The sequence below is a fragment of the Dipteris shenzhenensis genome, chromosome 15 (genome assembly GCF_047967505.1).
Source record: "Dipteris shenzhenensis isolate YYH24624 ecotype China chromosome 15, Dip_SZ_1.0, whole genome shotgun sequence".
Lineage (NCBI taxonomy): Eukaryota > Viridiplantae > Streptophyta > Polypodiopsida > Gleicheniales > Dipteridaceae > Dipteris > Dipteris shenzhenensis.
Window position 1 is genome coordinate 5,174,519 of NC_141610.1, and position 22,941 is coordinate 5,197,459.

A 22,941-nucleotide genomic window follows, 5' to 3' on the forward strand; every position below is an offset into this window, starting at 1 on the left:
TCACCCAATAGTGCTCCTCACCTCCTTTGACAACCTTGTGTCGATGACAGGCTTCCTCTATCAGGGCTCCAAGGGTGATGTGATCCATTGTGGATTTGTCCTGGATAGGTTGGGGGAGTGTTAGATCAACAAATTGGTGGGATTGGTTTGCTACTGCGATGAGGGGTTGTACTGTGAGGTGAATGCTAGGGATCCCATGAAGGAGTCGCAACTAATGGGTGGTGTACATGTCTAGTAAATATCTCTTGTACTATGTGATTGTGGACCGAGTGTGTACATTCTCTGATGCTCGACTAAACTCTCTGTGTAGATGGAAGTATGATGGCATTCTCCTGAAAATCTAGGGTCTTCACGAGCATGGTACTAGCCTTAGCATTTAACCCCCCCATGGGAACCTTTTCCACCTGCATGTACCTTTGGACGTGCTGGGTCCTCCTTTCAATGTGGTTTTGATCCACCCCAACCTTCTCATGCATGTATTGCTTGTCTCCAAAGGGTTGACTGCATGCTCTCTTACCCCCACCATCTTAAGATGGAGGGCTTTATTTTACCGCATGCTCTAAAGAGAGAGAGAAAGCAAGAAAGAAAGATGTATTAATGTTGTCTTTGGGAGGCCTTGCAGGCCTATGAGATAGAGTATAATAAAAAAGGTAACTCATACAAGCCCTTGTGGGCTGAGGCAAAGGGCGTGCTAAGGCCCTTGCGGAGAGCTATGCTAATAATCTTAAAAAAAACTCAAAAGCTCAAGTACTCAAAACTAGTGCTGGGAAAACATATCCAAGTGCCATGGTGGCTTTCCGATGGGACAGGAAGATGTCTTGTATTTGAGTTTGTTGAGTTGTCTGTCGTTGTGGTGCGGGGGGGGGCGTGGTCTCTGTATCCTGTGGGCCATATCAAGGCTGACACCTCGGCTCGGGAGGCCCCCTCAGAGTAGAGCTGGAAGGGGCTGGACCTCCATTGTGTGTGCTGTGGTCAACCTCTGCATCGTGCGTGGTCTCTGTGTCTCTGGCTCATAGTTTCCACGAGTTTCGAAAACGGGGAAATGGAAATGGGTGTGAAACGGTGTTTATGAGTTTCGGTCACCAAAAGAAACGGTGGAAACAGAGTTTCGGTTTTTAAGGTTAATACAATCTATTATATATATATAATAATTATTATTACATGTCATACAACAAGGCCTGAGAGGACGACAAGGAGGAGAGGAGAGGGCAAGGGCTGAGGATAGCAAGGAGGAGAGGAGAGCAAGAAGGAGACATTGGAGAGGAGAGCAAGGATGAGAGGAGAGGGCAAGGGCTGAGGAGAGCAAGGAGGAGATGCTGGAGACGTGAGCAAGGAGAAGGGGCAGCGGGCTGAGAGGGGGGTTGTAGGATGAGAGGAGATCAAGGGGAGAGGCTGGAGAGGGAGAGCAAAACTGCCCTACCCGCTAACGGGGTTCTTGCTCGTCGGTGGTTGAGGCGAGTACTTTTGCTTCTATAGTTGAGCTTTGGTGTCTACAAGCTCTCACATTGCTGCTCTATATATACGTTTCCCTGTCTAGGCTCCAAAGGCTCTACAAAAAAGTATTTAAAAAAAATTGGCTTGTCCAAAACGCCGTTTTTGGTTTCGAAAACAGCGCTGAAACAGCGAACCGTTTCGGGTGCCCAGAAATGCCGTTTTTGGGTACTATGCTCTGGCTCTACCGCTTCGCGCCATCTATTCCCACGGATCCATGTTGCCTGCAAAACAGTTAGAGAGAGAGAGAGAGAAAGAAAGAAAGAAAGTGTATTATTGTCCACTAGAGGCCAAAATGGGCCCATGGGACATCAAGAACTCTGCATACAAGATAGCACAAAATCAACGTGCCCCAAAGAAGAGGCATCGTCGAATATCATCTAAGTGCTACGCAATATAATGCAAGTGAAAGTACATAATGTCAAATCTGAGCCTAAATACAGAGTAAACTAGATGCAAGGAAACCGCCCCCGGGTGCAAAATGGGGGGATGAGCACAATATGCCAATGCAAAGATACAAGTCCAGGTGTCACGGAGTCTGAGAACCAAAATAATACTGGAAATCCTGTCCATCGACTCTGCCTTCTGCTATGAGAGTACAAATCTGGGCAAAGGTGAGGTGAGCGGCTGGTGGGGCGTATTAACGTCTTTGAGAGACCTCGCGGGTCTATAAGACAAATTACAAAATATATGTAACCCATACAAGCCATTGTGGGCTGAAAGCAAAGGGCACACTAAGGCCCTTGTTGAGTACTAAGTGCTAAGAATGCAAAAAGATAGTACAAAATAGTAGGAAAAAGAGCAATCAAGTACTGCTCAGAGCCAGAGCTCCAAGTACATGTGCAGGTTCCATATAACCTGGCTCCCTGATGGTCCTCTGAAGTGATGCAAAGAGTTAACGTATCTGTGTCTGTCGGGCCGGTGGTGGGGGGCGCGCTCTCCTGGATTTCTATATCTGGTGGGCTACATCGAGAGTAATGCCTCGTCTCTGGCGGTCCCCTTTGAGGAGGGCCGAGATAGGACGGACATCAATCATGCATGCTCTGGTCGCCCCACGTGTCGTGTATGGTCTCCGCGTCTCTCGTCTAGCCGTATCTTGGTGATGGATCTCACTGCTGATCCATAGTGCTCTCGTCTCCTCGAGCTCCTCCCCCTCGATCTCATCTAGCGCTGGCTTGGATGCGTAAAAATCAGTGATGTGTGTCTGTGCTCGGTCTAGGTCGGTGTCATGAGGCATCAACTGTAGCTGATCTGTGTCTTGCCGCACAAGGGAATCCCTATGTCTCCACATCTCAATCAGGTAGAGTCCAATGCAAACCTGGTCAGGGAAATGTATTAGCCGTGTGAGTGGTCCGAAGCCGAGCCTCGCCTGAAAAAGAGAGAGAGGGAGAGAGAGGGCAAGCAAGGAGGGAGGGTTTGGCACGTCTATTTAACATCATTCTTGGTATGTATGTTTGTTATGGTTGTCCTAATGTTTAATGTGTTCTTGTGTTGTTGAACTTTAATAGATGGAAAGAAGAAAGCAAGAGGAGGAATTGAGAAGGGTTCTTGAAGAACAAGAGAATTTTGAACGTCTCAAGGTAATAATTTATGGATTTCTGTTTTTAGTAGCTCAAATTTGTTTGCATTTTGGCACTTTCAAACCAATGTCTAATTATTGGCCTTTTGAAAATACATTAAGGTCGAAAGGGGTTTAGTGGCATTTATCAATATCCCATCTATGGTGAATTAAAATGTTGGAGATATTCTCTCAACTGTTTCTTTCTGTCATTACATTGATGTAGGGTTTATTCAAAATAGCTTGTCTCTAACACGACATGGTTGATATGCAACGGCTATCTTTTCTTTGTTTGTTGCCTCCTAGCATAGTTACGAGTAAAGGCTGTTTTCCCTTCATGGCAGGGGAAACACTATTCCAGTGATACAAGGCAAGGGGAAATGCCTTGAACGCTACTAGAATACCACTTGTGCAGACTACAAGCATGAACTAGTGGGAACGATGTTCCATGAATGACAGAATGCCGTTTCTTTTTCCTTTTCTAGGCCTTTTCCTTCCTTTCCTCTCTGTCTTCCTTCCTTTCTTCTCACTAGCAGCTTAGTGCTTTTGCTCCCAGGAACACATTCTTGGTGGTGACCATTTGGTTTGGCTGAAGGGCAACACCCTTGACTTCCCAAGCCTTTCGGATTGCCCTTTAGGACAGAGCACTGGTGGGCCCTATAGTACGCCTCACACCCTTGAGAAGTCAGGTTAGAGATTGGATCCAGGTGAGTTTAGCAGTGGAAGGTGATCATATAAGGAGGTCACCATCTACGGGAGGGGTGTTTTTCTTCTTTAGCTGAGCTCCCTTGATGTCACCCAGGCCCTTGTGGAGCATAGCCCGATCCTTCTTGGCCCTCACCTTGTCTTCTTTATCCCGTGGTATCATGGTTTCACCGTGGATGATATGTATTCTACTAATCACGTTCCACGGTTCTCAATGATCCTTAGGTTCCTTGACCTTTTGAAGAGTATCGATCCATTTTGGCCTCCATTGGAGGTTGCTTTGACACTGTTATAGAGTTGCCACCCACAATTGCGTCTGTTGGATGAAGGCACTCTCCATCAAAAGTGTGAGGTTTTTGGCCTCCCGGGGCAATGCCCGCGTTGCAGACAGATGGGGCACCTCGTGAGATCTTGCCCACATAGCGCAGCCGTTGCCTTGATCAGGACAGCAGTGGGAGGGCTGTGCGGACAAACTTGCACCTATGAATAGACAATAGTATACAACCTCGACTCCCTAGGTTGAGTGTTGCGATTGGGATTAGACTCGGGTAACATGAGGGAAGCCTGGCAAGTGGGCCCAGAAGAATCGTAGACGTCGTGTACGCCGTTGTTCAGCAGGCAGAGACGGATGTAGAGGTAGTTCCCATGCAGGAGGAGAAGGTGAGGGAGCCACTTCAAGTAGGCCCGAGACACTTGAGGGAGAGGTGCTCTTCGACCTCCGGTAGACCTGATCTCTCTGCCCATTGAGGGTTCAGGCTTGGGGAAAGGGCCCTCATGGTCCCCCCATCAGTTTGACTTTTCCCCACTCTCCCCTCCCCGTCCTGAGCCTAATTCCGTTCGTCGCCACCCCCATCTTTCTTCCATATCTTCTTCCTCTTCACCTCTGCCGCCTCCCCCCACCGTCGTAATGAGGCTTGGGGTTGCCCTCACTACCCATGTCCCTCCCCTCCTTGCTGTTTCTTCCTCTTCCCTGTTCCTCCTGCTTTCGCTTCCCCTCCTCCTTGCCTAAGTTGCCCACAGTAACAACCACCTCTTAGTCCCCTTCTTCCGTCCCATCAATTGTGGAGTGCCTGCACGGACCTCTATCGGCTGTTGTTTCAATTTGAGGAGTCGTCCCTCCAGCTCCTAGTAGCCAAGCAAGTAGTCTAGGCTTATATCTTGGTCGTGGCTCCCAGAGTATGAGGAGATAGGTAGAGGTCCCTTTCATGATGAGGAGCTTGCGGAGCTGCTCAAGACCCTCCCTTCTTAGATTTGGCCAAGGGAGGATGGATTGACACCGTCCTTCTTAAGTGCTTCTGAGAGTTCATTCACACTCTCTTTAGGTTGGCTTTTTCAAGAGTTATTCAACTCTTGTTGTCTTTCCCAGTTATTGAGTGTGAATGGATTTGTTTGATAAATGCGACATTTGACAGTAGAGGCCGATTATCTAGCTAGATACCACTTACAAGATCTTAGCTAAAGTCTTTAGCTTGCGGTTGTGGCCTCACCTAGTTGACATCATTCAGAACATGCATACAGGTTTGTTTAGAAGCGCAGTATCTTCAATGGCGATATCTTTACCTTTTAGAAGGCAATGGATCGGGCTTGGGACGAGTCTCAGCCTATCCCAGTCCTTCTTTTGGATTTCAAGAAGGCTTATCACAAGGTGGAGCGGTCATTCCTAGAGGGCATATTCAGAGATTGAGCTTCTCAGATAGGTGGATTCGGGGGGTCTTGGCTTTGGATGCAGGTAACACCAGTCAGATGCTTATAGGAGCCCACAAAGGGGAGCCCCTTGCACTTTCTCGTTTAGCACTTAAGGGCTGCTCCTCACACCTTTCCTCTTTCTCTATGTGGTAGAGGCACTGGGCTACTTTGTATGTTTCCAAACAGTGGGCCTTACTGGGGTGAGGCTTTCGAACCGACAGCAGGAGAATCTTTTGGACTGAGAGTTTGCTGATGACACGGCACTCTTTGTGGAGGGCACGCCAACCAGTCTAGAGGGAGTTAAGGGGAGCCATAGAGGTGTTGTCTGGCCTCTGGGGCATGGATTAACTGGACTAACTCAGTTGGCTTCCTCATAGTGACTGAGGAGGTTTAGAAGATCCTGGCTTGGGGTTCGACAGGCTTTTGATGGATTCGGCAAGGACAAACAACACGCTACTTAAATTGTCAGGTTGGCATTGACATCTCAAGAGAGTTGCAAATTGCCCTGGTGCTCGTGTGCGGCACAAGATTTTGTATTTGAGCTCAGCCAAGCAGGCAGGGCCCTAGTGGCTAACAAGGTCGTTATGGCTATGGCTTGTTACATCTTTTCAAACACAGAGGCTGAATCGGACAGCTCAGGCACCTTGTGCACAACTTGGGGATCAGATGGCACACGGAACACTAGATCCAAGGTTGCTTAGCAGATGGTGATTCTACCTAGACAGAGGAAAGCCTGGGCATCACTGACCGGGAGATGCAGAATAGAGCCCTCTTCGGCAAGTTGGTGGTTGGGGGTGGTCTCACTCTAGGCTCGGGTTTCTTGTTCCAATTTGGGCTTCTCAGGAACACTCTCCGCATAGGAGGCTAGTGGTAGCAGTCATATATGGATTTTTGCAGAGGCTTCCCCCTCACCCGGAGCCTTAACTGAGTGTGGCAACCTTTACCAAGGCATACTCATTTTCTCTATCTCGAACCGTGCACTTATCATCTTCTAAAATGACATGATATTCCCTAGAGGGGACAAATAACAATCCAAGGAACAAACAAAACGTCAGTTTAGAGCCATCAAACAGCTGTGAGCAAGTTCTCCCCAAGTCCTCTAATGGGATAAGAAGAATTGTTGGCACAAGAAACTTTCTTGCCAACAGAAGCATAAGATAATTTGTCAAACAAGTTCTTTCTGGACGTTATGTGCACCACTGCTATCTATCAGCAGTCTCATAAACACCGACTGAGTAAGAGTCCCAAGAGGCATCATAGATAAATGCACAAATATATGATCTTTGGAAAATTCACTTGCTGTGAATTAAACTGCACCACCAACCGTGAAATCAGTTCTGAGTATGTATTCCGCCATGAAACACTTTTTTTCCTCAGACTGGCAAGATAACTGGGTAAAACTGTATTTTAAAGGTGGGGTCTGGGGAAATGCAATTGGCAGCAAGCCAACACGGGAGAATTCTAAGGTAACGACAAATGTCTGGGAAAAGCAGCCAGGAAGTAGCGGCTCACCAGCCCACGTGGCTGTGCCTGACCCCTTTGGTTAGAAGAAATGGCTATTATTGTGGGTTCTATACTTGACAAACTCTTTAGCACCATTATGGAACATAAAATCAGCTATGAACAGAGGGAAATTGAAAGCGTTCCTAAGACAAGCTTGCTAAGACCCATGGAATAGCATGGTTGACCATTTGATCCTTGGAGGATCTTCAGGGAGCAAAGCTGACCAAGGTAAGGGCCTCTATATTATTGCTTTGCTGTTTCTGAAAAAGCATCTGACACAATGCCCCACAGGATCCCTGGCATAGAATGGAGGAGATTCGGATATTCTAGCAATCGATGACATCCATTGCCTGTTTTTATGAGCAAATGCATGATGGCATGTCATATGTGTTTGTGAGCAGTTTTCCCGACCGTGTTTGGCAGTAGACGAGCTGGAGTTGATAGTGATGGCATTTGCAAGTTTAAGGAATTCTATTTTGAGGCAACTCGTAGTAAATTTGAAGATGATTTGCTGCTGTTTTCACATATGTTGGAAGATGACCCACAGATTATGAAAGTACTGGGTCAATATTTTGTTGGTGAATGTAGAGAAGACTAGAATAAATGCTTGCTAAATGTGAAATGAAGACAGCACATATGCTTCTCATCAGTTAGAAGGGAGAAGAGATTGGGGTTGGGAACTCATTTAAATACCTTGGAGCAATGTGCCTCGAAATCACGTGGCAAAAGTTCTTTGAAAAGAGAATAGCATCAGGGTGGTGGAGCTACAGCCTACTATGCTTTTGAAAATAGATGCCAGAATTTGAGCAATCGCAATTGAAAGTCGTTTTTTGATGCACTTTGGGAGTAACATGTACGCTCTTCTTTTTTTGGACCTGTCACCCAACATGATTTGAAATATGTTTGGGTCTTTTGCTGATGTTGACTTTGTTTTTTTCTCTCTTTGTCACAGGACTAAATTCTGGGAGTGGATAGGTTAGAAGGGCTATTTGGACTTGTCACCCAACATGATTTGAAGTATGTTTGGGTCTTTTGCTGACATTGACTATGCTTTTTTCTCTCTTTGCTCACAGGACTAAATCTGGGAGTGGATAGGTTAGATGGTTCTCTCCTTTCATGTATCTTTTGAGGTCACTTTAGGGTAGCTAGCCAGAAAACTTGAATCACCAAGTGAGGCTTACTCTGCTGATCTATAAGGTTTCCCTTTGATACGATGGAGCATATGTCCTAGGTTCAAAGTCTTTCTTACTGCATTTTGTCATAATCAGGCACCTTGCCGATTCCTAATTTACTTAGAAAGGCTTAGGTCTAATCCATTTTCTAGATCCCTTGCTCCTTCGACCCATATTGATACTGACCCTCCCTATTCTTGAAGGTTAGGGTTGATAATCATTCTTATCATGCCTTTTGTCATGGGGCGTGACAATGAGGTACCTAGCCAATGCCACAACAAAGATTTATAATTGTGTTAAGTCCATCTTGTTGCAATGCGGCACCTTGCCAATTCCATTACAAGGTGGAGGGCAAGTCTACAATGAGTTTTTCCATCCTTAGCTGCTTGAGGCACATTTCCAATTTTACTTAGTCCTACAGAAAATCAAGTAGGATGAGACACTGCTGATGATAGAAGTCTGAATATATTTATCTTGTAGGCACTCTGAATTCCAATTTCAGCCATTGTTTGGAGTTTCTTCTTTCTTAACACGGACGGAGGTTATTCAAGTTCTTTGAAGCAACAAACATCCTTTTTTTACACTAGGTATTCTTGAGCTAATGCAAAGTCATTTCGAGCCTTTGCATGAAGACAATATCATACCAATTTCTAACAAGACTCCAACCACAAAATCTTATAGCATATTATAGGAAGGATCCCTCTTGCACCACTGTGATGAGACATCTTTTAAAGTAACTTGGTTGTGTCTGAACGCTTCGTTTTCCTATCATCTATATTGATAATTCGTAGCCTTAGGTTTCTCCTGTATAGAATTGGTTCATGTTGGCTTGGCTATTTGGGGTTTAATAAATGATCTTTTTATTTTGCCCCGACTTTTAATGCTGTAGAATATGCTTCTGTCTCTGTAGCATATCTAGCACGAATTTGATACTCTAGAATTCAGACCTGTATTTGGCAATTTGAGTTGACAACCCGTGCCATAGAAGTGGACTCTATTTGGTTGTGCTTTAATATTGTAAGGCAATTTTTAGTTGGGTGGTGATTAACATGATGCTATATTTTTGAATTGATAATTCCAAAACTGGTTGAGCATATTCATATAAAGACCTAGTGGAACATTATGACAAGTGGGAATTTCTAGAAGGATTGCTTAGCATCTCGTGTACCCAAAATTTTGCCTTCTAGATTTCTTAGCTCTTCTCAAAATGCTATGCGTAATGTTAGCGAACACAAAAGTGGCTTCTTGTCACAATTCTGTCAGGTGTAATGTTGTTATTCTTAAGAAAAAGAGGACTATTCAATCCTTCTCTTTCGGTTTTTCTATTTGATTCAGGGTACATTCTTGCTCATTTCTTTTATGCTCATGGAAGGTGACAGGCTTCCACAATTTTTGTATTGTTGACACTTTATAACTACTTGATTTATTTCATACACTTGGTTGTCCTTAGGCAGCCAATTGCTCGCCTGAAAAATACTAAGTTCATTTCATCATTCAATGGGTTAGATTTGCAAGTTGCTTAGTGCTTTATTTGTATATTTTCTATTGGGATGCTTTTTCTGTGTTTTTGCCTTTACGAACAAAGCTCTACCTTCAAGATTGAGCTGTTCTCGTTTGTGTTCTTTGTTGTTGTTATACACTCGACTCATTTTCAAAACTTATATATTGATTTTGGCCCTATGTTGTTTCAGGAAAATTGGAGGATTAAGAGCCGTGATAAGTTCCAAACTGATGAGAATGAAGAAGATGGTGGCACGTCAGAGAAAAAGAGGGAAAAGAAGGAGAAGAAAACGAGAAAGAGGGAGAAAAAGCAGAAGGGTCAATTTGAGGATAAAGAGCAGGAACCAGAGGAGGGAAATAACATGCACGACTCATCGGACGAAGAGGAGGGTGCCCAAAATGCATTTGCAGCTGCTGGATTGCAAGATACTGATGATGAGGAGGGCATGGTAATTTTGACTTCCAATACTGTGCACAATGGATCTATATCACATCCAGCTATATTCTCTTTTAGATTTATAGTGATCTTTTTGTTAAATACATGTTTTGTCGGAATTTGCAGATAGCAGATGACACACCATCTAGTAAGAAGGCTAGAAGACGGCAGGCCTTTTCTGATTCTGAGGAGGATACAGTTGTGAGGTCAGATTCAGAAAGAGGGCCTGAGGCAGGTGAAGAAGCTTTTGCAGGTAGTGATGGTGAAATTGGTGAAAATCAGGCCCCTGATGGTTACAGTAGTGACAAAGAGGAAGAACCAGAAGGAAAGGAAGGGGACGTTGAACACACAGATAGTGATTAGAGACAACTGTCTGTTCTTTTGCAACGATTTAGAACGAAGAGGGTCATCATAATTCTATTTTGTATCATATACGTAAGATTAGTCAGCATGCCAACACCATCTGCTATCTGAAAGTGGCAGAGCTGTCCATAGTGAGGCGTGTTGTGCAAGCAGGAATCATCCTCAGATAATTGTACAGAAACAGGAAAATTGTTTCTTATTCAAATTTGGAAGAACTGAGGATCACGTCAAATGCTGGAGAAGTGCCTGTAGCAAAGTAATTATATACCACAATGTTGATACAAGATTTGTAACTGCTACCTCTTTATGCATGCTATAAAGAGCAGATGGCTGGTGACTATAGATTGGAGGTCTGTTAAGAAAGGGACCTCCAAGAGAAAGAAAGAAAGGAATTTTGTTTAACAGTCTCCGAAAGAGCGGAGGACTGAAAAAACGATATACAATGAGCTGTATGGGTGGAGCCTCTGAGCGGGGTAGTATAAGAACAGAATGGCAATTATGTCTCCCTTCTCCCTACTCAACTTTTTTGAAAAATCTAATAATTTAGTTTGATTAACCTAAGGTAGTATGCCCCCCTCCCCCCCCGAAAAAAAAAGAAAATCAAGCCAGGTCTCCCCAACCCCTCGATTATTAAGTTGCTATTAGTTGAACGCCCCCCCTCCCCTGTACTTGACTCTTGCCGCCCATCTCCCATCTGTTCCCCTCATCCTTTCACCTGCCCTTCTTGCGCCTCCCCTCCCCTTCTCTCACATCTCGTTCCCCCAGCCTCGCGGTGTCTCTCTCCCCCCCCCCTCCCCCCCCCAAAAAAAAACCACCACCCAGCTCCGACATGTACACCCAAGGCAAGTGCAAACATAAACATAGAAACAATAGTACATAAAATGTCTGAATCTCTAAGGGAGGACAGAAAATGTGGTGTTGCATCTTTGAGATGAACCTCCGAATGTTGGCGGAAAGCTCAAGCCGATTTAAGATCTCGATGATGTACAAGGTTGCGGTGGCATAAAATCTATGATGGATTGTTGGTGGTTGTGTGCGTGTGTGGTTTGTTGTGGTTTCCTAGCTATGGCTCTATGTCGGACAAGTGCCGCTATTACACGCGTCGGCTCTCTGGTTTGGGGAACATAGAGGAAAGATCCCCGAGCTTAATTTGTGCATCGATGTGTCGGTTGAGTTTGTCGTGCCTCGCTTCGAGCCTCGGCGCTGCTTTAACCCCATTCCCTTATTGCATCCCCCTGTGGCTTGTTGGTCCGTGCTATTTGGCTAAGAAAACTCAGTTATCACGTTCAGTGATATTACCTTGATTTTGACTATGCGCCCTTAGCAGATGGTCTTTGTATCGAATGGCCTCATGAATGGAAGTCACCAAGTATCGAATGGCTCATGAATGAAAGTCACCAAGTATCTCTTGATGGATGAAGATAAAGTATAATCCTTGACTTGATAGAGGTATGATATCACCGTGAATGTTGCATCAAGTTGTATTGGAGATGTTCCAAACTCAATTATAACTAATTGATGTGGGACTGACGTCTTACTATGGATCATTTGTAACAACTAGAGAACTTGGGGTCTCTCCACTTGGGCCCAGCTTGCGTTTTATTGGTCAGGCTTCCAGCAAGGATTGCTATACGTGCCCCGTGGGTAGACCAGGGAGTCAAAGAGAAGGGACTTGGTTAAGGGATCTTGGAGATTAGGGTGAGAGCACTGTTGCTTGAGTCTAGTACGTGCGATGTGTCCCATGCTTAGTTAGGCCTATGATAATTGCACCAGAGAAAATAACCCCAAGTATGTGTTGGATGCAAGGACCTCCACTGGTAATCGATTCAGCACATGGATTGCTCTTTGTGCATGGCCACTGGGAATGTCTTGCATAGTTTGCTATGGCTTGATAGAGATTGTGCATACATGGAGTGGTACTATGTTAATATCCTTAGCTCAATCTCATTAAACAATCATTGAGTGGTCATTTGTGAGTATTGTCCGATAGGTCTTAATCTAGTGGTACAGTATATAAGATTAAGAGATGCTCCAAGCTTCTAGGCTAAGGTTGGAATAATAATTTAGTGTGCTTGGGTGACTATTTCTCCTGACATAAATGATATCATGTAGGATCTCTAGAAAATTAACGGGTATCCAGAGCCATCGCTATAAATCACTTGTCTTACCTATGAGTAGGGTAGTTCATCCCCATGAGTCCAAGTTGCCATGTATGTAACCAAACTCATCATCTTTAGGCATGTATCCATCTTGGACCAAGGTCTCTCTGATTGATTAATTGTGAATTCACAAACAACACACATGAAAGACATTCATGACACGGTTTGCATCACACGCGTGCATGAGCACAAGGTATTTGCACATATTAATCAAGGATTAGTGCACATATTAATCAAGGATTAGGGCACAAAGTTGGGCACCTCCTTGATCCGGAGTGGTGGAACATGAAACTTGAAGAGGGTCATCAATTCATGAATGATTTCCATACGATGGTTCGAGCATATTATCCACATTTACCAAGTGTTGTAATGACCTCGCTAAATATCGATGTAAGGAGAGTTTATTTGCAATGGAAATGGTGGATGATAATGGTGCTAGTTGTAGAAACCATGCTCCACCACATGTGCTGAAAGGAATTGGAGTCACTACAAGTACATCCGCAACACTTTGAGGAATCGACTCTTGGATGATGGAGCTGAGAAGCTTCTATATGTTTTTTGTAATCATACAATGTTAGCTACCTTAGGAGATGAGGAAGCTCCGAAAAATGGACATATGATGTTGTTCCCAATTCCACCCCTTTTGCATTCCAAACAATTGAGGAAGAGCAATGAGGACGATGCCGAAGAGGAGGATGAGGATGACCTATCAACCTTTAGAACTACAATGATGACGAGCAAGATAGGACGATGATGATGGCTTTGATGCTTGTAGCCTTGACGACTAAATTTTATGGCAATGGCATAAACGTTTGAACTCTTTCAAGTGTTAACAAATGAGAGATTTGCAGAGAATGACTTTGTTGTCTCACGAGACACTAGTATACTAGAGACACGTCAACACCATTGCTACACAAAGGTAAAGTCAACTTAGATGGGTTGCTTCAAAACACACACACACATCCTCCCATTGTAGGACGTGCCAAGAAAGACCTCAATATTATTGACGATCTTCTCGAGGTAGTACATTAATGTATGATTTTGTTGAAATGAAGATTTAATAGGTATACCGGATTGTGAGAATGTGAATATTTTGACACATGATTAAAGAGATTATTGTCGGACCATGGGATTATTATATGATGTATGATACGAAATTATATTGCAGAGGTATTATTGGAAATAGATAAAAGTACTAGGGAAAAGAAAATTGGAAATACACTAGCTTGTTACTTCTAGTCATTTTATTAATTAGAAGTGCTCTCATTGTGACTAATTGGACCACCATGGATAAGGGATTTATCGTGAATACACAGTAGTAATACATCCACGAGAAAATGAATATGTATTTGAATAAAAACCGAGGCAGAATGCAACTGATTATTTAGTGGACTAGACCTTAAAGGCATCTAACGACGTCAATTATACTATGGGTCGTTAGCAAGGGTCTATAAAGACCAATTGATATAATGAATTACTATATCCGCAAAGTAAGAAGGAGCAACACTATAGATGTGGATAGGATAAATTAGCGGGATCCTTTAATATCCATCAGACATTGGGGTGTAGGGTTATATATGCGGGATTTAACGATAATATATGAGTCCATGACGTGGCAATGCAATAATCGATGGCTCCACCCTTATGTCCAAGAAGAGTACTAGGGAACGGCAAGGAATTAAGTAGGAAAAGTGAGATGGCCATTGAGGAGATCTCATCCAAATCGTTGGAGCAAAATGAAAGGCGGTCGAACAACGGCTAGAATTAATTGAGAGCAGGTACTGGCACGCACAGCTGAAAGAAACAAGCCCTCCTCGAGACCCAAAATCTAAGCATCCAAGGGAGTCTTAGTGTTTAGAGACTTGATGAACTAAGGAACTATACCCAAGACTTTAAATAGGAGAAGGTGTGATGAAATAGCGTGCGGATTCTAAGAAGACTTGGTGAACTCAGGTGAAGCGTTGGGCTCGCACAATGAGAGGAGGAGCAGGAAGGTACTCCAAGCCGAGAACGGACCATGGACCTCCCTCCGGTAAGTTATTACTTGTAATCATCTGTGCATCACCTTCGTCTTTATCTTGGGAGCCATCAAGATCTTCCATGTCATCATATCCAATCCTCTTATGTTCCACCTCTTTCTCGTAGTTGACACTTAGATCATCTTGCAAGTGAAAGTGTGCCATGCAAGCCTTTCTTTCAATAATATTAGTGGAATATAATTTTTTGAGAAGAGCTTCAAAAAGATATCCCATCCATAATAAGGTGACCTCCCAATTAGGCGGTTGCAAGTATTCCAACATAGTAATCAAAAGATTTCCACTTTTTATTGGACATTCGAAGATTTTGGAGTGCACTTGATGATGAGAGGACCTGTGGATTTCTTTCTCCTCGTGTGGGAAACTCCATGTATGGAGCACCCCCAGTGCGGGCTTGCGAAATAGCGAGTTACGATGGTCCACTTATATCTCGGCTCTGATATGCTGTCCCTAGCCCTGTATACATGAAGGAGCAAGGATATACTATGCTATTGGCAGTGAGCTCCTATTGCGAACACATACACAATATATTATTGATTGGTTTATACCCCACGGATAGAGCGACTCTCTTGTACTTTGAGTATTGATCCTTGGTGGACGAGATAGAATCGACCATATTAGCATAGTGATTATTGTTGTCAGCAGGTGACTACTACATGCAAAAATATTTCTTTATGTTTTAACCCATATAAGCAGTTTCATTCCATAGATCACTATAGATATGTAGTATAAGCCGACATAAGCCAACGTGTGGCGTCTTCTTTCTGTCAACAGGCACATAATATGGTAGTCTTAGATCATTATGAGTATAAAGCAATGGTAGAAGATCTTATTAATTTTCCTTGAGTTACACAGAGAAATATCTTAGGAAGACTCCAGAAAGGTAATTGATTCAAAAGTGGAAATACGAAAAATTGGATATGCGAGAGATCATTTTGTAGTTTGTTATCATCATGATGATTATCATGACTATTATCATTTTATAGATGACTATCATGATGAGATTGGGATCTTTATAAAACGACTGATATTGCAAGATTATTCCCTTTGCTGAATATATGTTAATGACTGATATTTTCTCTTCTATCTCATTGCCAACATTGAAGTATTGAAATGGAGTATTTTCCAGTAGGGATGGGCATACATATTGATGAACAATGAGGATATAACATTTATGCTTTATTTTGCCTAGGTAAAAAATAGTTATTCACTACGTATTGATGGAATGTTGGAAGCTGTTTAAGGATCCCTTAAAAGAGATTCCTATATATAAAGGGACTTGCTAGATTAACAATAATTCTCATTAGATGGTTTTTGTTAAATACACTGCATAATTAATCATACAAGATAGACTCTTAACTGTCCTCTTACTAATGATCTACAAAAAAGAAGCTTGGGAGATTATTGATGATTATCCTTGAGCATAGTTAGAGGTTTTCAAAAAGAGGAACTTACAAGAATGACTCATATTTGTTCTCTTTATTTCCAGGATTGTTTGCTGCCACTTTACTAGTACTTTTTGCCATTTATTGGATTATTATTTGGGGATTCATGTGTCATAATATAATTTATTGCAAATTAAGTTGGGTGACATGGATAGCAACTATGTGCTGACATGGAGGCCTGCAGTCCCACATCAAAGGTCCATGTTCTAACTTGCCCTTTTTGTGGATGAATGCAGGTGAGTTAGCACACTTCTCAACCAAATTTGCTAATGAAGGTTTTTGAAGATTACACTGGCACACTATGTATTACTAGCGGAATGGATAGATGCATATAATTATCCTATAGTATTAGTTGCTATTTTTTAAACAACTTTTGGCTAATACTGAGAATTTTGGGAGTAGATTTTCCTTTGGATGGGTATACCATATACATGGAATTTTGAAACAACTCAGTGATCTCTAGTTACTACTGCTATTATGCAAGTTTTTGGCAGAACAATAATTGATCCTTTGCCACTTTCCGTCAGAATTGACTGTATGGGGATTTTTGGAAAAAAGGAGGATTGCTAATGATTGATTTGGGACACCTTGTATTCTCTTTCCAACTTATACTCAGTGGATTGTATTATGAAAATTTTATTTTATGCAATGCAAATACAATTATCTATAGTATTTTCTGATCAATTTATGTGGGAAATAGTAAGACTTGGAATTTAAGGGACTTTGGAAAATTTCATTGGAGATGGGTGTGATTTTTGCAATTACAAACAGTAGATTGGAGGTTGTTTAATGAACTTAAGGAATGAATGATTCAAGGGCATTGAAGTCATACGATTCTGAATGTGTCAAGGATATTGGATTGAGATATAAAAAAGAGTAGTAGAAATGTAGGTTGAAACACACACTAGCCTAACCATTGTGAGGTAAGAAAAATATCATGACTATTGGTTGGACTTGGCTTTGATTAGCAGGCCTCTTTGTGGCACATGGATTTGATGGCTCTTGGGTAGGTGGATCCGCTACCTGCCACATCACTTGAATGCCAGGCCATTATGACTATGCTGGATAAAAGTGTCCAGGATAGAATCGTTGCCATAGATATGCAGGAAATCAAAGAACACCTTGAGTCAAATAGACTGTTGGTTATGCAACTATCCATTAATGATTGTTGCAGAATTTTAGTAATTGGTAAGGGCAATACAGAGAAAGTTTTGGAGGTTATCAATCGGTTATCTTTGTCTTTGGACCAATTAATGGAAGAGGATAATGTGACTTTGGTGGAATTTACGGAGAAGTCTCCTGATACAATGAGGAACCTCTTCATGTATTCTAATCTCCCTCCCCCAATGGGGCCTTTGTCCCCTGAAAGTTTGGGTCTGAAATGCTTTTCTTTACTAGAAGGATCCTCTTCCAACACAACACAGCATAGTTTCTGTGATCTTGAGGGTCTATCAGAAGATGTACAAGAGACAATATTCTCAAATCAACTCATGTCTACTGAAGTCACTCCAAAAGAGAGCTTTACACATACATATACTAATCCTTATTTCCCTCCATGGGTGTTGGAATTTGAATTGTTGGCATATGATAACAAAGTTTGGGAATTGCATGATATGAATTTATTAGCACCGTTTGCACTAGATATGTGGCTTTTTTGCCGATCTTGTTAAATCATTTAAAACATTGAAAATGGAAGCAAAAAGGCAAGCGCAGAGCTTCAATATTAGCATCACACATAACCACCCTCTTTCCAACTTGTGCCCAATGTCAGCATTTGCTACAGGCAGGTTCCCTTCCCCCGTGGGTGTTTTTGGGAGGTGTAGGAGCTGGATATCAGAAAAAGAAAGGAGGACTCCTAAGTTCCTGAATGATATCTTCAATGTTGAAAGACCTTATATTAAGTGCAGATGTTTGGAGGAAAAGATGGAGTGCAGAGCATAGCCATTATGGTATGACCATGGGATTTGGTATATGCTGCACAATTTACTGGCATTCTTTCCAAAACAAATCATTGAAAGCTGCCTTCAACTCTTTCCTTTTATTCATGAAGGCATGTATGATGTATTACCATTCACTGATTCACTTTAGCACAATTGATACAAGATAATGAAATTACTAATTTTTTTGGTTTTTTAATTTATGAAGGCTAGTGATATGGTTATATTCTGCAAGGCTTCTCTCATATTCCACTACATGAGGGAGCTGGTTTTATTAGCTGATGTGAAGAATTTGGAGAAGAACCCCCTTGCTCCATTATTACCCCAACCATCACCAAGAGTGATGTCATATGGGGAACTGGTGCTACAATCCCCGAAGACGCTACCCTCTAGAGCATATGGATCTCGAGTAAGAGGGAGATTAGTAGGATGCATCAGATATACGAGGGGACGGGGAGACACATCATACTACTCACCTAGGAACCACCATTCCAGTAAGATGGTTGAATGGCAACCCCTTGCGGAGAGTTCGGTGCATTTGGATAGCTCGGAATCCCAGGTACAGCCATCCAAGATCTTGAGAGGGGGTAAGACCATGTCATACACCGATACAAAGAATCTTCCTGTACGACATCTGCTTTATGATGACAAGGACTGATTGATGGCAAGTATGTGATGTTCGCTTGAGAAGTATCATGCTGTTGCCACATAACAGGAAAATTCTAATGAGTAAAGAGAAGAAATCTAGAATCTTCATACATGCATTATTTGATAACCCTCTACGTGAAATGTTTTCAATTAAAAAACTATTTATAGGCTTTCTCTACCACCACATGGATAATGTGATTGACTTTATGAAAGATATTAGAATTGCTTGGAAGTTTTTCAGTAATTTAGCATCTTTACTTTGTAAACATGGGACGATATTCAGAGATGGGTCAGAGATTATTTGTCAGTGTGAAACTAATACTTTTAGAAAATTCATTACGAGCCCATAAATGGGTATGGGATGCTATAGAACTAGGTCCATAGTTATATTGATAGAGTCAAGTATGCATCCATACTTGATTTATATGCAATGCATTTCACTCCTCAGTTTTGTCGATCATAGTTGAATTGTGACAGTTACTTCGTAAAGACCGATATCCCATTTTCTAGGATGGTGATTAATATATTTGCTATGGAGCCCATGATATGGCTGAGTGTCTCTGAGAGACACGGGGAAGCCAAAAGGGTTCACTCGAACCAAATGTTCTGGGTTGATTGATGAAGATAGACTCGATGTCTCTATAACGAGCTTAAATAAGGTTGACGAAGCACAGATGCAATAACACTCGATAAGATATGAGCACATTATCAATGAAGCAAAGCCTATGTGATCTTTTATTTTCTTATGGAAGTATAGTTGCGGATCCACTAATCAGAAGCATTAGTAGCCCCTATGTTGACTAGTGACCAATTATATGGCTAGAGAACAAGGTGATTCAAGTATACATACTACATATATCTCTACTGAGTCCATTGATACACAATCATATGGAACAGAGACGGATGGCCTTGGCTAGCCATAGAAGAGTGATGAAGGGCCCAAATGTCGACAAGCTCTCGTCCATATAAGCAGTTCCGTTCCATAGATCACTATAGATTTGTAGTATAAGCCGACATAAGCCAACCCGTGGCGTCTTCTTTATGTTAACCAGGCACATAATATGGTAGTCTTAGATCATTATGAGTATAAAGCCAATGGTTGAAGATCTTATTAATTTTCCTCGAGTTACACAAAGATATCTTAGGAAGACTCTAGAAAGGTAACTGACTCATTAAAAGTGGAAATACAAAAAATTGGATATGCCAAAGATCATTTTGCACTTTGTTATCATCATGATGATTATCATGACTATTATGATTTTACAGATGACTATCATGATGAGATTGGGATCTTTATAAAACCACTGACATTGCAGGGTTATTCCCTTTGCTAAAGGTATGTTAATGAGACTGATATTTTCTCTTCTCTCTCATTGCCAACATTGAAGTATTGAAATGGAGTATTTTCTAGTAGGGATGGGCATACATATTAATGAACAACGAGGATATAACATTTATGCTTTATTTTGCCTAAGTCAGACCATGGGATCCGGATTATTATATGATGTATGATATGAAATTATATTGCAGAGGTATTATTGGAACTAGATAGAAGTACCAGGGAAAAGAAAATTGGAAGTACACTAGCTTGTTACTTCTAGTCATTTTATTAATTAGAAGTGCTCTCATTGTGACTAATTGGACCACCATGGATAAGGGAATTACCGTGAATACACACACAGCAGTAATACATCCATGAGAAAATGAATATGTATTTGAATAAAAACCCAGGCAGTATACCTTTGATTATTTAGTGGACTAGATCTTGGAGGCATCTAACGACCAATTGATATAATGAATTACTATATCCGCAAAGTAAGAAGGAGCAATACTATAGATTTGGATAGGATAAATTAGCAGGATCCTTTAATATTTATCAGACATCAGGGTGTAGGGTTATATATGTGGGATTTAACGATAATATATGAGTGCATCAGGTGGCAATGCATGGCTCCACCCTTATGTCCAAGAAGAGTATTAGGAAACGGCGAGGAATTAAGTAGGAAAACCAAGATGGCTTATCCAGATCGCTAGAGCAGAATGAAAGGCAGCCGAACAACAGCTAGAATTAATTGAGAGCAGATACTGGCATGCACAACTAAAATATACAAGCGAAAACTTTATTTTCTGTAGTGCGAATACAATTATCTATAGTATTTTCTGATCCATTTATGTGGGAAATAGTAAGACTTGGAATTTAAGGGACTTTGGAAAATTTTATGGGAGATGGGTGTGATTTCTACAAGTACAAACAGTAGATTGGAGGTTGTTTAATGAACTTAAGGAATGAATGATTCAAGGGTATTGAAGTCATACGATTCTGAATGTGTCAAGAATATTGGATTGAGATATGAAAAAGAGTAGTAGAAATGTAGGTTGAAGCATGCACACACACACACACACACACACACAAACATTTTAGTGAAAATTTCGTTGCTTTATATTACAAGAGAGCTTCCCAAAAAGGGAAAGCTTGACAATACATCAACAATAAATCTCAGTGAACACCGAGTCATAAAAAATGACAACAAAATCATGCAAATGACAAGTCAACTCCATTTTTGGAAAAAATCCCAAAAAATGTATATTTTAGCAAAATTAGAGAGACAAAATATACGCTTCATATCAAACATTTTAAAAAGCTAGTACTTTTATGAAAAAAGAATGTATAAAATGTTACTTACATTTTACTCTAAAACCCAAAAATGTCTAGTATTATCAATTGAAAAAAGTGTTCTCTTCTTTAATTTGAAAAACACGACAATTACAAAGAAGAAGAAACTCCTTCAGTCAACTAAGAGAGTCAATAATTACAAAGAAGAAGAAACTCCTTCATTCAACTAAGAGAGTCGTTAGAGCTTTTGCTTTAAAATACCAATTGTTTTTCGTGCAAGTGCCCATATATTTTTAACTCAAATCCATATACAAGGATTTCTACATCCTATAAATCAAGTAAATATGTACATTTTTCAAAAGAAGTTTGAAACTATGCTTATTTTGTAAAAGTTATGAAAATCACCAAACACTCTATGATTGTGATCTATCCAGAGAGTCCAAAGCGCCCAGTATCACCCAAGTAAAAAACAAATCAAACTCTAGTCACCGTGGATGAATGCCAAAGAGCTAAAAGAATTTTCCAAAAGACATTTGGAAAACGAGCTCTCAGATACTGTCCAATGATACCCAAAAAATTGCAAGTATGTGGACAAAGCCAGAAGAGAGAAAGCATAGATTCCACGGACCATGACATCACCGGCAAACAAAAGGAGCAATATGTCTATGTGCAATAAGTTGCCCAAACGGGAAAACTCACCATAAGAAAATTTGTTGCCGAAGAGGAACTTTATAATCCCAGATATGGTGTAGTCTCTTCTGCCAACACTTTGCATGTTGATGCATATGCCAAATCTGATTTGCTCAGTCTGAAGCCCAAGGTGAAGACAACATAACTTTATACAATGCCGATAGCATAATATGAGATAGTTTCAATGGACGAGATGTGGATACAGATTGAATAGTCCAGTCCTGAAGCCTGTCTTCAATCTTGAGTGGAGGAACTGGTAGACAAGGCTGAAGCATAGAATCAATGGTATGCCACATAGGACAATAATGCATGCCTAGACCACATTTTGCAGCTACCAAAGGAAAAGAAAGGAGAGTACCATCATCATGAATGACATCTGCCACCGAAGAAATACCTTTGAAAGTGAGAAAATAAGAGTGTCTAGATTCCTGCACTACAAGAGGTAGATCAAAAGCTCTAGACCAATGTATGCTTTCAGCTCTCAAAGAGTTGCCTCGCATAGAATCACGACCGTGCCATTCCAAATGGGAAAGAATGTGCTTCCAATCCAATAACAGCTGAGAGACAAGAGGATAACCTTTGACATTGCCCTCAATAGAACTAAAGAAAAAGTCCCACTCCATGGGCTGCTAATGACCAAAGGTAGGGGTAGTGATTTGCAAAAGCAAAAATCATGGCAACCTAGGGATGATCACCATGCATGAACTATAACATCAATTTCCCTTTATGAGAAAGGATATGAACATGAATATTTAGAATGTTCAAGCCCCCATGCATCTTGGGTGAACATAAATGAGACATTGAAAGCAAGCGTAAACTTTTCTTAGCATGTTTGGAATGCCAGAAAGTTTCCATTATGATGGATGTGAAAGAAGCAATATCTATCTTGCCAAAAATGATGAAAGGCAAGTAGAACTAAATGTATACCACCAAAATAGATTGCACTATCCAGAGCCTAACATGCAATGGCCAAGTCGCGAATTTCTAATACTCAAGCT

General features: G+C 41.5%; 1 protein-coding gene across 1 annotated transcript in view; it reads left to right on the top strand.

Moving 5' to 3' along the window:
- The window catches only part of ELF8 (binding protein), a 69,256-nt gene extending 58,337 nt beyond the window's left edge, over positions 1 to 10,919 (top strand). The window contains exons 22-24 of the mRNA XM_087385725.1: positions 3,000 to 3,071; positions 9,807 to 10,064; positions 10,178 to 10,919. Of these exons, the coding sequence (XP_087241851.1) occupies positions 3,000 to 3,071; positions 9,807 to 10,064; positions 10,178 to 10,414 (567 nt within the window). The 3' untranslated portion in view covers positions 10,415 to 10,919. The remainder of the gene's footprint in view (positions 1 to 2,999; positions 3,072 to 9,806; positions 10,065 to 10,177) is intronic.
- Positions 10,920 to 22,941: the final 12,022 nt, after the last annotated feature.